Source organism: Eretmochelys imbricata, chromosome 6 (assembly GCF_965152235.1).
Source record: "Eretmochelys imbricata isolate rEreImb1 chromosome 6, rEreImb1.hap1, whole genome shotgun sequence".
NCBI classification, from domain to species: domain Eukaryota; kingdom Metazoa; phylum Chordata; order Testudines; family Cheloniidae; genus Eretmochelys; species Eretmochelys imbricata.
Genome location: NC_135577.1, coordinates 2,557,263 through 2,573,196, shown reverse-complemented (window position 1 = coordinate 2,573,196; position 15,934 = coordinate 2,557,263). Strand labels below are relative to the sequence as shown.

Below are 15,934 nucleotides of genomic sequence, written 5' to 3'. Positions count from 1 at the left end.
GGGAATGAGCTATGCCCAGTATAACCCACTAGGGTTTGTACCTGTTTAAATATATTTGACCAGAACATTTCTATTGGTACAAAACATTTTTTCGATCAGGCTTAATTAATGGGTGTTAAGAGGAAACCTTCTTCTGGGCAGGTAATCCCATAACTGGCCTCTAGGGAGTTCATTTGCATCTTCCTCTGAAGTAACTGGCACTTTCCTCGGTTGGAGACCAGATACCAAGCTAGATGGGCTCACTGGTCTGACCCAGTAACTATATCTGTATCAATGTGAAAGGTGTAGGGAGAGACAGGTCTGAGGGAACTAGTGCATCCGTCCTCCTGTCCTATTCCCCATCTTAGGTGAACAATCCTATTTTAAAGGATATTTTGGGAACACACAGGCTGGGTACGACATTATTTTTAGCAGTTTATTTGATTGAGCCAGCATCAACAGAGTTAATGTCAAGCAGGTCACTCTATCTCCATCCCTAGATCCTGCTCAGTCTGTCTAACCCTAGCCAAGCCACCAGTAGATCATTTAAGCATTTAAGACAGTTGTTTAGACTGACCCATAGCATCATTGTCATAGTGGCTTCTGCTCTTTGCTGCCCAGTTTCTTTCCTGTGGCAATATTGCCATTTCAGCCTCCCATTTATACCAAAGTCCTACTATAAGGAATTTATCATATCTCTCTTGCTTCTCTGGGACCCTCAGGGAATGGAGGCTTCTGCAAATCCAGAAACTTGCTTGAACATCTCATCCTGAGGCTTCAATGGCAGGTTGGAGAGTTTTGACTCCAGCTCCAGCTCCTTAAATTCAGATAAGATTTGCTGTTCCAGGTCAGGCAGGAAGGTTTGAATGTCTGCAGAAAATTGCTGGGCCATTGCTGTGTTTTTGAACAGTATCCCCACTAAGCTGTCCTTGGAAATGCTTTGCAAAAGTAATCTAAGAAAGCAGAGACCGAGTTAGGCTTTATGTCCTTGGCATGTTCCAGAACTCCTCTCACTTTTTTTACTACTGTGGATAGAATCTCTCTTTCCAGGACTTCCAAGCCACTGGTCTTGTTATAGTAATCTAACAAGTGTCTGTGGATCCAGCTTTGGACAAACTCTTCATAGCTGTTAACGTAATTCAGATAGTTGTTGAAGTTCCCATCTTCCAGGAGCTTCTTCTCCACGGTAAACTGCAAAAAGATCTTGCAGCCATATTTAATGGCCTGTCCATTGCTGAGGAAGTCATCCACTATTTCTGTTGCAATTCTTTTCTTAACGTAGTCCACCAGGGCAGGTTTGAGACAATGTTCACAGAAATCCCTGACCCTCTTTTGGCAGGAATCCTTCCCTAAATAAAGATCTTTAAATTGGGAGAGGTACTCAGGTTCAAATTTTTCCAGATGTTTTTGGGGATTGTTTTCCTGGATAAATACTTCGTGCATCTTCCGAAACTCATGAGCCGCTTCCCCCAGAATGTGAAGCTTCAGGTCAACTTCGAAGAATGCATTAGTATAACATTTCCAAACATCTGCCTCTTGGAGCCTCTCATTGATCATACACAGCAATTCCCTGCAGTAGGCTTTGTCGTAGTCTGTTTTGGAAATGACCTTTTCTTTAATGTAATCTTGGCACTGATCCATCAAGGATTTAGCAATGTCTTTTGCTTTTTGAAGGTAACTATCTTTGTGTAACCCTGCTCTACGAATCAGCCATTTTTCCAAATACTTAGATTTCATCTTGAAGGAGTTCATTCTGTAATCCTTCAGGCTTCCTGCTCCTTGTAGCACCTCTGGGATGGCAATCCTTTGATTCATCAGGTCATTTCTCAACTGGGCCTCCATATTTCCATCAACTTGACAGTTCTGTAGAGGACAGAGTGATGTTTCGTGACATACTGTTTCAAATTTAGACTCCAGTTTCTTGTCATCTAGTTGCTTTGTGCTCCTCCTGCAGTTTGCCAATAACTGATCAATTTCCCCTTCAATTATTTTCATGTAGTTAATCTGGATGTTGTGTGACTTCAGCCTGCCTATTTGAATAAGAATGGCTTCTTCGCATTTGCTGAACACGTGGGTTTTAAGGTCATTCTTGAGTGTTTTAGTGCTCCTTATAAAATCTTCTTTGTACTTTTCCATTACGTGCAGGTCTGAGGCCTTCCTTGCAAAATATTGTTGTAAGCAGTCCATGATCTTTTGCTCACCACACTGCAGTTTTTCCAGTGCTATGTTTTTAAAGACAGAGAAATTTAGGTCTGCTACTGGCTGGTTGAGAATGAAAGTTTCTTTTTCAGATACCCACAGATGCATCTCCTTGCGGAAACCCCATTCCCACTCTGCATAATTCATAGACAGCTGGTTATAGACTTCATCTACAAGGCTGCTTTTGAAGCTAAAACTGAAATGTTCGTGTTTTATAGTGTTCCACAGGCTTCTCAGCCTTTCAATTAACTGGGAAATGTCCTTAAGGGATCTTTTAGCAGAGCAAGATTTTGTAAATTCAAATAGGTAATTCTTTAACTCACACATGCTCTCACTGTATCCTATGTTCACTGGAGCCACGGGAGGGACTCCATGCCACAGGCCAGGGATGTACCAGTTGTGTTTCTCTGGATCATAGTCCATAATATCTGAAATTGCCATTGCCTTGATTTGCTTCTCCATCCTCACTGCAGCTTTGGTCATTTCATCCAGCTGCTCCAGGAGGTGTTTCCTGTCCCTCACGTTTTGTTCATGCGCAGACACGTCACTGACGTTCTGATGCACAAACTGGTAGTTGGGTTTGTGTCCAATTTCCTCCATTCTGAGAAATGCATGGACCACAATTTGCAGAACATCCTTCATTTTGGTAGCGTTCTCCATGGCCATGTTAACCATGGTTATGTCACTCAGTCCAACCACCAGTGTGGCCATCTCATTGTCATGTTCATAACTATCCTCCAGCCTGGCCAGTTCTGGAGCTTTCAGGCCTTCTGTGTCTATCACCAGGATGAAGTCACAGCCCAGGTCCTGCTGAAAGTTCTCTGCCACTTGAATGAGTGACATGAAGGCTCCTCGCGTACGTCGGCCACTGCTCACTGAAAACTGCAGGCCGAACATGGTGTTGAGGAGGGTGGATTTCCCAGTGCTCTGCACTCCCAGCACCGTCAGAACCAGCATTCTGGACCTTCCCCCCAGCTTGGCATGGAGCTCAGTCAGAACATCTGTCACCCACTGCAGTGGGATGTTGGAGGCATCTCCATTGATCAGCTCCATTGGAAACCCTTCCAGCATCAGGTCAGCTGCTATGCCTGGGAGACAGATGAATTGTTTTTGGCTTTCTGTTATTTTGCTTTGTTTCACCCTTGAATGTTCAGCCTCATAGAATTGCCCCAACTCACGCATGAAGTGCTCAGACCCTAAGGATCTGGCAGCGATTAGTTTACTGAGTTCTGCTAGCTCTTGTGGGTTGTTCCCTGAAGTTTTACATTTCTCTTTATACTCTGCTTTTAAGCTAGCAAGATTCCCCCTTGTAATGTGATCCAGGCTAAGCTTCAACCATTTCAGGAAATAACATCTTTCCATTTGAGACAAACACGCTATCCCATTGATAAATTGAACCAAACCATCAGTAAGGTCCCATTGATTCTTTTCTTGGTGTAATGCCACCAATTTTTCTTTCAACTCAGATTCATATTTCTCTAAGTGGGTTGTCCTTGGTTTTCTCATTCGACACAACTCTTTTTCCACTTTAGCCACAGTCTTCCCTAGATCCCCTTGCAGTCTCAGCATTTCCCTCTTGTACTTTGCCACGTCTTTTATTTCTGCACTGATTTCTTTAACGCACTTGCTGGAGCTCTGACATTCTTTGCAGTCCTCATCTACCTGGATTCCTAGTTCCCGGGAAGCCTCAGCCATGTCTTCCATAGTCACGCGCCTATGAGGAAATGTTGTTATTCTTCCAATGGTGGTTCGCAGCTTTTTTACAAACTCTGCCTGATTAGTTGTGCTCTGCTTGAACAGCAGGTGTGACTTCCTCAATTTCAGGTCCAGAACTAGCTTTTTAAGGAAGCCCAACATGTCCTTGGATTTCTCAGCCTCAGAACCGAGCATAAAATACAGGTTTGTGCCTGCTTCCTTCAGAGACGATAAAAGAATATATTCCCTTTCACTGAGTCTTTCAACAAATATGAACATAAGTGTTGATATCTTCATTAAAAAGTTGAACTGCAGCCAGTGCAACTCAATGTCTCCATGCAGGTTTGTAACCGCAATGGGTTCTGAGAAAAGATCTGAACTCTTGCTCCCATTAGGAAAATACCAGGATATCTCAACCAGCCCATCTGCAATTTCCCGAGGGATGTTCCCAGACTCCATGTCCCAATGGACAAAGAAATCGTGGTGCTGCTGGGAGGGGCTGAGAACCTCATTGAGGAGTTTGGACTTGGAGAAGCTGCAGCTCCCCATCCGTACAAAGGAAATGGTTGACATTGACGTGAACACCAGGCTCTCCTCTCTGAACCCTCTGCTCTCTGCCAGGGAGTGCGGCCTCCACTTCCGCACAATGTCCCTCATGGCCCACAGCATTAGGGTGCACTTGGGGCTGTCGAGGGCAGGTAGCAGCAGAGGGAGGGCAAACTGGCACATGGACATTTTGGACAGAATCTCCTGCTGTAGGAAATTGTCTGAGCAAAGCAGAACGGCACAGAGAACATCAATGGGGTGCAGAGAAACTTCCATCTCAGCGTCACTAAAACAGAAATAGTCATCAATATGCAGCTCCTCCTCATCCTCATGACTGCTTCATCTTCAAGCTCCCCATGCCCAAGGCTTGTGTTTCTGGCCGTCCCATTCAGAGCCATGACCTTCCTCAGGAAATGCCAAGGTAAATCCCCTAATGTCTGAGCAGTCCAGTCCTTTAGACTTTCTGGGCTGATTTCCTGGAGGTCACATAATGTGAGCTTCCTGCTTCTGTACTTCTTCAGTTTCAACTTGAACAGGATGCCCTGAAGTGTTCTTCGCTCTGTGGAAAGACAAAGACGATATTGCAGTGATGAAGAAATGCTTTTAAATGGAATGGATCCTTTGGAGGTTGGGGCAGCGATGGGAACAAAATGAACAGCAGTTAACTTTGCAGGTTGGAAACAGGACCTATGGAAGTGACCCTTCCCAACCTCCATGCAGCTTAAAGCACTGCTCCACCCTGGGGGCTTGTCTACACTACAGCGGGGGATCGATCTAAGATACGCAAATTCAGCTACGTGAAAAGCGTTGCTGAAGTCAGTGTATTTAGATCTACTTACCGCAGCGTCTTCACTGCAATAAGTCAACAGCTGATGCTCTCCCGTCGACTCCGCTTGCTCTTCCCGTTCTGGTGGAGTACCGGAGTTGACTGGAGAGTGCTCAGTGGTCGATTTATCGTGTCTATACTATACTATGATAAATCGACCCCCGCTGTATCGATCACTACCTGTCGATCTGTCCGGTAGTATAGAGAAGCCCTGAAAGGTGACTTTGTATAAACAGCCTGTTTTTACTCAACTGATCTTCTGACTTTAGAAACAAAAGGAAATTCTTTCTTTCCGGCCTGGCAGAGCCAGTGTAGCTATGAACTGGGGAGCTGGGTTAGATTCCCTCTTGTGCAACATTAGTATGGCTTATAGGTGCCAATCAATAGCAGAGGGCAGAGTGGGAAGGCAGAGAAGAGAATGAGGGGGTCACCCAGGGCAGGATGAGTGTTGGCAGGGTCAGCCAGAGGGACACTGAGGGCAGAATTTGGCCTGCAAAATCTTTAAAAGTAGTGATGGGAGAAAGCAAGAACCCAGCTTCACCCTCAGGTCAGACCTGCTCTAGCTCAATCATAAGCTACGAGCTGGATGCAAGAATCACTGGGTCAAATTCTCTGGCCTGGGTTCTGTCAGAGGCTGGACTAGAGGATCAAAATGCATCTACAAGGACAGATGTCAAAGAAATCATCCTTTTTCTTGTAAGTGTACACACAGTTGATTTCAAAATAACTCACCCACATTAAACATGCAGCTATAGGGCACCATTTTTTGCAGAGTCACTTTTCAGCGTAGATTATTGCAAACGCATACATTGCAGTTGGGCACCTAATCCCCATTCATAGTCAATGGAACTGGACACCTACCTCTCATTTGTAGCTTTGAAAATTTCCATTCCCTGGTCTTTTAAAGAACCCTCATTTTGCCTTCAGTCTTTGCCATTCCTCAGTTTCCCAGGCCCAGTCAGTACCTGACCCGCAGTGTCAGCAAGTTTAATTCTTTTCACTCTTTCTAGCTTTCTTACTCCTCTTTGCTCCCTCTGTGCCTTGGCTATGAACTGGCTTATGTAACAGCTGCATGGAGCAGAGCTTTTGGTTTTTCATGGTGTTTCATTTTCAGGTGTTTTCAACCCAAAATTAAATGATTTAGGGGCCTTTCATTTAAGGGTTGGACCAAAACAATCAGTTATTCTCTCAGCTCTGGTGCAAAGGTCAGTTTAGCATCGTCTTCATTTCTAGAGACTAATACCGACATTTCCAAACCTGGCCACTAATTTTTGCTGTCTTTCTCCTTGACACACCAAAGTCTAGCTGTCACTCTCAGATACTTGGGACTTGATTTTCAATGTTCCAAGCACGCACAGCTCCCACTGATTTCCAGCTTTGTAGGTGCACAGCCCTTCAGAAACTCCATCTCCAGGTATCTAGTTTGGGCATCCAAAAATCAGTAGGCTAGCCACTTTGACAATTTGGGCCCAAACTTCTCTTTCTCATAGCTCGATGGTCTCTCTCTTTCTCTTTTTATGGAGTTAGCAGACCTAGCCTTGCCCAATGACTAGATTCTCCTGCAGTTCAGGTTGAGGCAATGCTGCCTTCAAGCCCATAGACAAGTTTTTATCTGGTGATGTCTCCAGCACAAGATTAATATCTCCCAGGTCTGTCCATACCAGTAAGCTTGAGAAGGGATATTCCAAGCAGGTAAGAGACAGCTTATTGTCCCCATTGGGCTGTAATGCAAACTGATCAAACTCAGTGACATGGTCATTACTACAGTGCATCAATTGCAAGTAAGAAGGAAGGTTTATAAGAGACAGTACTTTTGATAACGGCTGGCATCTGCTGGGTATTGGATTCTTGCTCCAGACTGGAGCCATCTGTCTCCCTTGGCTCTGGAGTTTGGGGACTCGCTGATTCCAGCTCCAGATTTAAAACATCTAGCAAGAGAAACAGAGAAAATGTGTTATTGGTACCTAGTCAACAACTCTCTTTGATATGGAGGCTCCCACCAGTTTAGCCTTACACTTACAGAGAGAGAGAGAGAGAGAGAGAGAGAGAAAATGCTCTGGATCCCTGCTCCTTCTTGTTGTTATCTTTTTGTTGAGAAAATAGCATATTCTCCTTCTCTCTCTCCCCTTGCTGAACATCCCCCCTTCCAGTCCCTCTCTGTGATGCATTTCCACCAGTCACAGGACATGCTCTTCCACTTGGCCTGCACCACTTCTGCTTTGTGTCCATTTTTTTCACCCTCTGTGAGGTTTCCTATTTCTCTTGCCCCTATTCATCCATGCTAGGATCCTGCCTTCTCCCCTTTCCTGTCAGGACTCCCTTTTCCCCCACCTATTCATATGGTGCATCCCATTTGCCTGTCTCTGGAGCTGCATTGGTAGGCTGTCGGCCAGTCCCACCATGTGAAAAGCAAACATGTTCAGTAGCAAGAATGGCAGTAATATTTCCACCCAAGTCCAAGTGAAGCTGCCCAGGTCAGAAACTTAGTATTGTCAGAGATGCAGCTAATGAGGTGCAAGCAATGAAGGGGAAAATTCCCTTCTCCTGCCCCCAAATTTTTCACTGTGCCTTTCAATGTTGCTGAAGGATGCATGCATCATGCTCATAAAGTTTGTGGATGACACCAAGCTGGGAGGGGTTGCAAGCACTTTGGAGGACAGGATTAGAATTCAAAACAACCTTGACAAATTGGAGAACTGGTCTGGAATCAAGAAGGAGAAATTCAATAAAGACACGCGCAAAGTACTTCACTTGGGAAGGAAAAATCAAACGCACCGCTACAAAATGGGGAATAACTGGCTCGGCAGCAGTATTGCAGAAAAGGATCTGGGGGTTAGGGAGGATCACAAATTGAATATGAGTCAGCAAATATGGTGCAGTTGCAAAAAAGACTAATATCAGATGGCAAGGGGCTCCTGGTATGTAACCATAAATCGTAGCTGGCCTGACCAGCTCACTACACCTCACACACTGTTGTCACGATATTCTTATTTCCTGCCCCTCATTCCAGCCCCAAAACGTATTTTAATGAGGCTGCGTGCTGGCCTGCCCAAAACATGTATATGTGTGGCTTGCCAAAAAGCCAGCACACTGATTGTGCTTTGACATTAGAAAATAGGAAGCCTGTCAAAGCCAAGCTATATGAAAGGTGTGTCCTAGCACAGGATGGGATGTACCTCCATGCCCAACTGCTTTGGAATGTAGTACTTAAATCTAAGCTAAGAAAAGTAAAGCATACCTCAACGGGTTAAGGAACTGTAATGAAGTGGTGGTTTGGATTTTAGTGACATGTAAAGAGTTGTGTAACTTGTAAAATCATACTATAAACACTGCTAGCTGAGCTGGATGTCTCTGAAGCACACCTTCTATGTAAGGTGAACGTGCAATTGTTATAAATATAAAGAGAAGGGTAACCACCTTTTTGTAGACCACGCTATAAAATCCCTCCTGGCCCGAGGCAAAACCCTTTTACCTGTAAAGGGTTAAAAAGCTAACATAACCTCGCTGACACCTAACCCAAAATAACCAATGAGGGGACAAAATACTTTCAAATCTGGAGCGGGGGGGGGAGAGAACAAAGGGTTTGTCTGTCTGTTTGATGCTTTTGCCGGGAACAGATCAGGAATGCAGCCTTACGGTTCAAGAACAAGGCAAAGTTTGTACCTTGGGGAAGTTTTTAACCTAAGCTGGTAAAAATAAGCTTAGGGGATCTTTCATGCATGTCCCCACATCTGTACCCTAAAGTTCAGAGTGGGGAAGGAACCTTAACAGCTATGAGATAGGAATTGCTTCCCAGAAGGAGGGCATGTATGTCTTCTTTTTGGAATGTTACCGCTTTGTCTCTGGACAATAAATTTGGTTAAATTTGGTTATTTGGTCCCTTGAACATTTTTTAAGAACCAACCACAAGTGTAGTCAAACAATTGGTTACATCTTTTAGTTAATACCTGTCTGGGCTAAAAGACCAAGTCCATTAGCTTGGAGGAAATAGCTGACACACAAACTAAGATTTTCAGATGTGATTAATGATTTTGGATGCCTCCAGTTTTTAGGTGCCCAATGTGAGATGCCTTCAAGAGGACTTTTCAAAGGGGTGGTGCCTAGCAATTTTAAACCTCGTTAATAAACCTCAAAATGGGCCCCCCAAATCACTAGTCACTCTTGCAAATCTCAGCACTAGGCATTTCAGTTAAAAATGCGTTAACAAAAAACAAAGTTTTAAAAAATTTGAATAACAATCCTGTCCCCCTCAGTTAACCAGGTTACACTTTAGTATCTGTAAAGAAATGTTTACTTGCAGTACATTATTCAGCTGTTAGAGGTCTCTTGTGCTGAATGGAGTCCCCGACAGTGTGGAGCCCGTGGTAAACAAGCGAGAAAAAGTTGAAACAATCTGTACAGAAGCATGTTTCTTTACCTATAGTTTGTAGTTGCTGTGTTTATTAAACACCTGCTGTTTAGGACGGACTTGTGATTTGCTAAAGCACGACAGTACCTGTGGTGTCATAATCCTACTAGTTTTCTTCTCACACACAGTCCTCCAGAGATGACAAGACTTGCATTAAAAACAAGGCTTTTAAAGCACCAAAAAGAAAGGGCACATGCCCACTTTTATTCCTTTGTGAGTTACTTTTAAAGATAGGATTATCTATATCCGGGGATCTCAACCTTTTTCTTTCTGAAGTCCACCCCACCCCAATATGCTATAAAAACTCCATGGCCCACCTGTGCCACAACTGGTTTTCTGCATATAACAGCCAGGGCTGGCATTAGGGGGTAGCAAGCAGGGCAATTGCTTGGGGTCCCATGTAACAGGACCCCCCACAAATCTATGTTGCTCGGGCTTCGGCTTCAACCCTGGGTTGCAGGGCTCAGGGCCCTGGGTTTCAGCCCCATGCAATGGGGCTTTGGCTCTCTTCCCTGGGCCCCCACTGGCTCTGCTTGGTGGACCCCCTGAAACCTGCTCGCAGCCCTCCCCCCACTCAGGAGGCCCCTGACCCCTGGTTGAGAACTGCTGATCTATATGATAAGATTCCAGGATTGTGTCTCTGTGCATCACTCTGAAGCCTAGAATGTCTGTTGAGTCAGTGTGAAGTGATGGAAAGAGCTACAAGCACGGCTGAGAGCGCTTTCTGTTCAGAATATTACCAATCACCCCTGGGTTTCACGGATTGGTACTGTCCAATTTTTAAGTCACAACCATTTTGACTTTACAAATTACACCTGAGCAAAAGCAAGGCATGTATCTATGCCGTGCCCAAAGTTTTAGGCAGTTGTGATGTCAGAGGTAACTCAGCCAATCAACACCCTTACTCTACAGCTAATCTGCATACAACAATTTCATTGGCTGTGTGGAGGAGACTGCACAGATGGTGGATTACTTGGCCCATCTGGCTTTCAGCTGCTAGTACAGTAGTTAAGAAGCAGCTGAAAATAGCTTGTAAAACTGCAGAGAAGGTGCAGCTGGGTGTCTAGTTGTGAGTCAGGGTCCCTTATACTCTGTGGCCTAAATTCTGCAGCAAGGTCCCTCAAGTTCTGTGGTCCTCTGGTATTGCAAACTAGCAATCCAATGGCATCTTAAAAACAGAGGAGTTTAATTGACTTAAATGCATAAATGCACAACACAATCAATACTGTCACTCCTGTGCTGTTTCATTTGATATTGAATTCAGTGCATTTCACCCTGCCCTATAAGTGTTCGTTTTCAATATGCCGCATAACTTTGCCTTGAAATCACACAGCTGCACTGCAGATGCTGTTGCAGATTTCGGCAGCTGGGAAAGGGGCACTCGGGGCTTCTACGGTGGTAAGAGGTAATGAAGGATTGTGGGATTCGCTGTATGTTTCTCCTAAAATTATCAGCACCTAAAGAGTTAACAATGTTGGCATTCTGTCATTAGGGTTCAGACATCAGGGTTCACTAGCAGCTGTGAGATGAACCTCAATGCTCTTGTTCCAGGTTGTCTGAAGACTCGGGCAGACATTGCCACACACAGTTCATATTTTTAAGCAATTATAAAGGCTAGATCTGTGATATTTTTGCAACAACGATGCTTAGATCCTGCAGCAGAATCCCAAAGCCCATGGGAGCCTGCGTATGGAGAAGGAACTTGGTCACTCCCTTACCAGCTTTTGTTGCCTTGGTGAGTCTGTCTGCCAGGTCTCTCCGGTGGATGGATCTCAGCACTTGAATGGTCACCTCCACCCTGTAATGCTCCCCATAGTAGTTGAGCAATTCCTTGGCGACATCCACAGGACGTGCTGTCTCCAGCTTGCCCCAGGGGATGTTGTTATACTGGTTTTCCACCTTGATTTCCTTCAGCTTCCACTTGAATCGCTTGAGGTCATCTTTCCCCAGCTCTTCCAGGGTCTCCAGCAGGAGATCGGTCACAGTCTTCTCCATGCCACAAGCCATAGGGCTGCACAAGAAGGAGCCACAAACTGGCCCCCAGAGCCAGAGACTTGGCTGGGGGAAAAAAAATCTTTGCAAATTGAGAACAAGTTCAGGAAACAAAATTGAAACTAAAACTCTAGGGTCTTTGGCTTACAGCCATCCCCGTGAAATTTACATCTCTGCTTCGGGCCTGGGCAGTTCAGTTCACAGTCCCAAAGGCAAGACCCTAACCAGGGGTCTCAAAGTCCCGGCCCGTGCGCTATCTGTGGCCAGAGAACCTCCCCACTGCGGCCGGCGGAGGAGAGACACATTCAGCCACATTGCCGGCAATGTTTGCTACAGGCGCCACCCCCCCACTCAGCTCCCATTGGCTGGGGGAGAAGGACAGAGCTACCATCACTAGTCACTGGGCAGAATCACTTTTTTCCCACAATGACTATAAACAAGTCAAAATACCGAACACAACTCGCTGACGGCCACCTTGCTGCAATCCTGAAGGTTTCAACTGCTCAGTCACAGAGGCCAAACATCAACAAACAGACAGAACGGAAGCGTTGCCCGGTGTCTGGCAAATGCTGAAAACTCTCTGGCAGGCGAAGAATTGTATAAAGTTGTATGACAGTTTTATTATTTCGAATAAATTTGAAACAAAAAATACAATATAAACATTTTCTTTTCTGAACACCATCTTCAGTGACATTATTGGCCCCGCTGGGAGGATCTGAGGCCTGGCACTGGCCCTATGGTAAATTGAGTTTGAGACCCCTGCCCTAAACACTCACCCAGATCCTTCTGGACTCAGAGAAGTCTCCATTCCACAGGTACTTGCCTGGGTTGTATGATCCCTGCCTTACTCTGCTGCAGCTGGAGGAAGAGCAGGGGGAGCAGGTTAAGAAGCCCAAGTGTCCTTCATCTATTAGGATGAAATGTAGCAGAAGAGAAGACAGAGGGCTCCAACTGTCCCTACTGAAACTCCTCAAATCCTGTTGCTGATGCCTCTTGTCAGGCGGGGGAGGCCCAGAGTTGGGGAAGTGGGTCCCAAGTACACATTCATGCACCTCGACTCCTGAGGGAATTCTGCGCCAAAAAAGTTAAAAGTCAGTGCACAATATTTTAAAATTATGCACATTTTATTTGTCAATACATAAATGTGGCTCCAGCATGGCAGTGGGGAGCACAGGCCACTGGCTGAATTGAGGTGGCAGATCACACTGCAGCCTCCACCTTCCCTGGTACGGGAACTTGACAGTGATGCTGCCCCTGACCCTGCCACAATGCAAGGGCCAGGCCTGCCCCAGAAATACCCCAGGGCCCTGCCTCTCTGCACCAGATGCAGCAGGTGTGGGCAGACAGATTCAGCCTAGCAGGATCCAAATGTGGAGGGGCTTAGTGTGAGGGGATCCAGGTGTGGTGTGAGTGGTTTCTGTGCGGGGCAATCTGGGTGCGGGCAGCTGAGTGGGAGATCTGGATGCCCAGGGGCTCATTGGGGAGTGGGGATTCTGGGTGCAGGGACAATGAGACTCTGCAGGGGATCCAGGTGAAGGTGATCAGGGTTCAGCAGGCGGATCTGGATGTGGGGAGATGGGACTTAGCGGGGGAGTCTGGGTGAAGGGGGCTCAGTGGAGGGTCTGGGAGCCAGGGGAGTGGGGCTTGATGGGGTGGGGGTCCAGGTGCAGCTGGTTGGGGCTTGGTGGGGTGGAGGTCTGGGTGAGGGGGGCTTGTCAAAGGGGTCCCGGTGCACAGGAGTAGGGCTTGTCAGGGTGAGGGTTTGATGGGCCTGCTTAATGGGAGAGCCCCATTTGCTACTGAGGGGATGCTTCATGCTGGGCTCCGACTTCTCCCGCGATTCCCCTATCCCCTTTTCTTCTCCATCCCCCTCCCCACACTGCCACATTCCCCTCCCCCTGCCCTATTCCACCCCCTTCCTTCCCCACTACCTCTTCCCTCCACCTCCTCAGTCTCCCTTCCCTCATTTCCTCCACACCCCCTTACCCAGCACAACGGCAGGCAGTCACAGTTCCACAGAAAACAGGAAGGCTCCCAGCACGCAGAAGGGGAGCACGACTTGCACTCGGACCCAGGCGGTGGCATTCATCCGCCAAGTCAGCAGAGCCAAGACAGCCTCCTTCAGCTGGGCACTTGCAGAAACGATGGGGAGCAGCAGGACATAACCCATGAGCCCCCGCATGCCTCACCTCTGTTTGGGGGGGAGCAATCCCCGCCAAAAAACTGCATCCGTGGCCATCCCCCATCCCTTGTGCGGCTTCCCTGATGTTTTCTGCATTTTCTTCAGTCACTCAGAATCCCACTGGGAGTAACCTCTACAGGAGCCCTGCTGTAATAATTGGGGCCTAGCAGGGTCTACCTTAATTATTAGCCGACATAGTGAAAAGCATGTAAAGGTTCATGCATTGCCACAATGATCTGTGATATCAAACTGTTTAAGAAAAGATGAGAGGGGGAACAGAAAGATTGTCTTCATGTAAACAGAGGGTCTACTGACACCATTCCAGGACTGTGTTAAGATTCTGAGTGGTAACCAAGAGGAGCAGAGGACTGGAAATCAATGAACTGAAATTGGTGTGTCAGAAATTAGGCCTAATGGGTGGATGAAATAATGAGAATGGATTATTCTGCCAACCACCTGTTTGGAGCTCTTAAAAAGAGACTTAGAGGGAGAACAAAAGAACCACTTTACTTTTACCATCACCACTACCGCGACACAATGATTGTTGCTGGGACACCAGACCTTGGTGCTACAGTGGGGACCCATGACGTTGCTGTACCAGAGAGAACCCCAACCTCATATATGGGAGATCCTGCTCTGTCTTCCCTTCCTTCGTCTGCTCCTTTCTGCCCTTCCCCCTCCCCTCCCCCCACCTTTCTCCTGTCCTGTCGCTCCCTCTGGGCTTTTCATCTGATTGTGAAATCAACTGCAGTGCATGGCACCAGCACGATGAGATGAAATGGTCTCTCTCACTCTGTCCAGACTGTGAAGGACCAATGAAAGAGAGGGACCTGACCAGACCAACAGATGATGTACTTGATGGGGGAGGTGAACAGGAGACTCCAGAGCAACAGGTGCCATGGCCAACATGCCAGCCCAAAGCCTCCATCCATGACTGACCAGCTGCCCTGTGTCCTGAGAACATCAACAAAACCCGAATTTCCCTCATCTTTACTTTCCTAGCTCTTCTCCCCATTCTGTGTTGGTCTGTTTTGTTTAAAGCAAGAAAGTGACTTTCATTCATGATTCAAAACTGAACAACAGAACCAACCCTTTCTCCCCCAACAAGAAAGACTCTCTGACTGAATAAGAGCCTTTAACCAGTATCCAGTCCCCAAAAAGAGAATTGGATAGGTTTTGATTGTTTGTTTTACGTACACAATCCATTTCATTTTCACTGCTCTTTACCGCCTTTTGATTCTTCTCCTTGTGTGTGTTTCAGTGAATACATTTCTCACCTTTGCCATGAATTTTGTTGTGTGTTTGCCATGGTACAAATCAGGCTGAAGTCTCTGTCTACCAAACCCCAGGCCTTGTTTAACATGTTTAAATGTCAGACAATTGGCAGGGTTATGCTGACACCTTTAGCCCATATATTCCATCTAAATTAATACAACAGCATGCACCCACCCTCCTAAGAGGGAGAGTCAAACCGCTGGACTAGACACTATGCTACAGTAGAACAATCCCTATATCTGTACCCGAGGAACAAACCAAGAGGAGAACTCCTGCTGTGTGGGGGCCATTACACAGATTTCCCCATCCCACCAGCAAAATTTTCACCAAACAGTAAGAAACATACAGAATACAGTCCCCTTCACCCCAACACACACAACCTAAACAAGCTTCACATCACAACTTCACAACCTCCTCCCCAGCTGGAGTCTCAGCCAGACCACTGTGCTCACTCTGGTGCAGACATGATAAGTTCCTGTAATAAAAGTGAGCACCAACCCCAGTGAAGGCCTAGCTCTGCCCCAAGCTCTGGTCCCTTCTCTCATTCCGAAAGCTCACCCTCAGCTCCTTCCCCTCCCCGTGCAGCCTCAACCCAGCCTGCCCAAACGTGTATCGCTCGGGTGACATTGCTCTGAGGGACCCAGATGAAGATGCCATGAAAAAAGCTCCTGTCAATGTCAGATGTGAGGACGCCAACGTAGAGTTAGCCAAAAGAAAATGAAAGTCATGATAGTCGAAAGAGGAGTCAACCATGATGGCATGCATGTGATTGATAGTAAAGAATACGGCATGATTAGCGACTTTGTGTATCTAGGAAGCATACCCAATGCTG

The 15,934-nt window shown here is 46.4% G+C and overlaps 1 protein-coding gene across 1 annotated transcript; it reads right to left on the bottom strand.

The window, feature by feature from the left end:
- Positions 1-310: 310 nt before the first annotated feature.
- LOC144266934 (up-regulator of cell proliferation-like) lies at positions 311-7,116 on the bottom strand. Its single transcript, XM_077820521.1, is given in 4 exon segments — positions 311-918; positions 921-4,757; positions 4,760-4,978; positions 7,057-7,116. Coding segments are annotated over 4 exon segments (4,296 nt in total). The 5' UTR covers positions 7,076-7,116; the 3' UTR covers positions 311-697.
- Between the last annotated feature and the right edge of the window lie 8,818 nt (positions 7,117-15,934).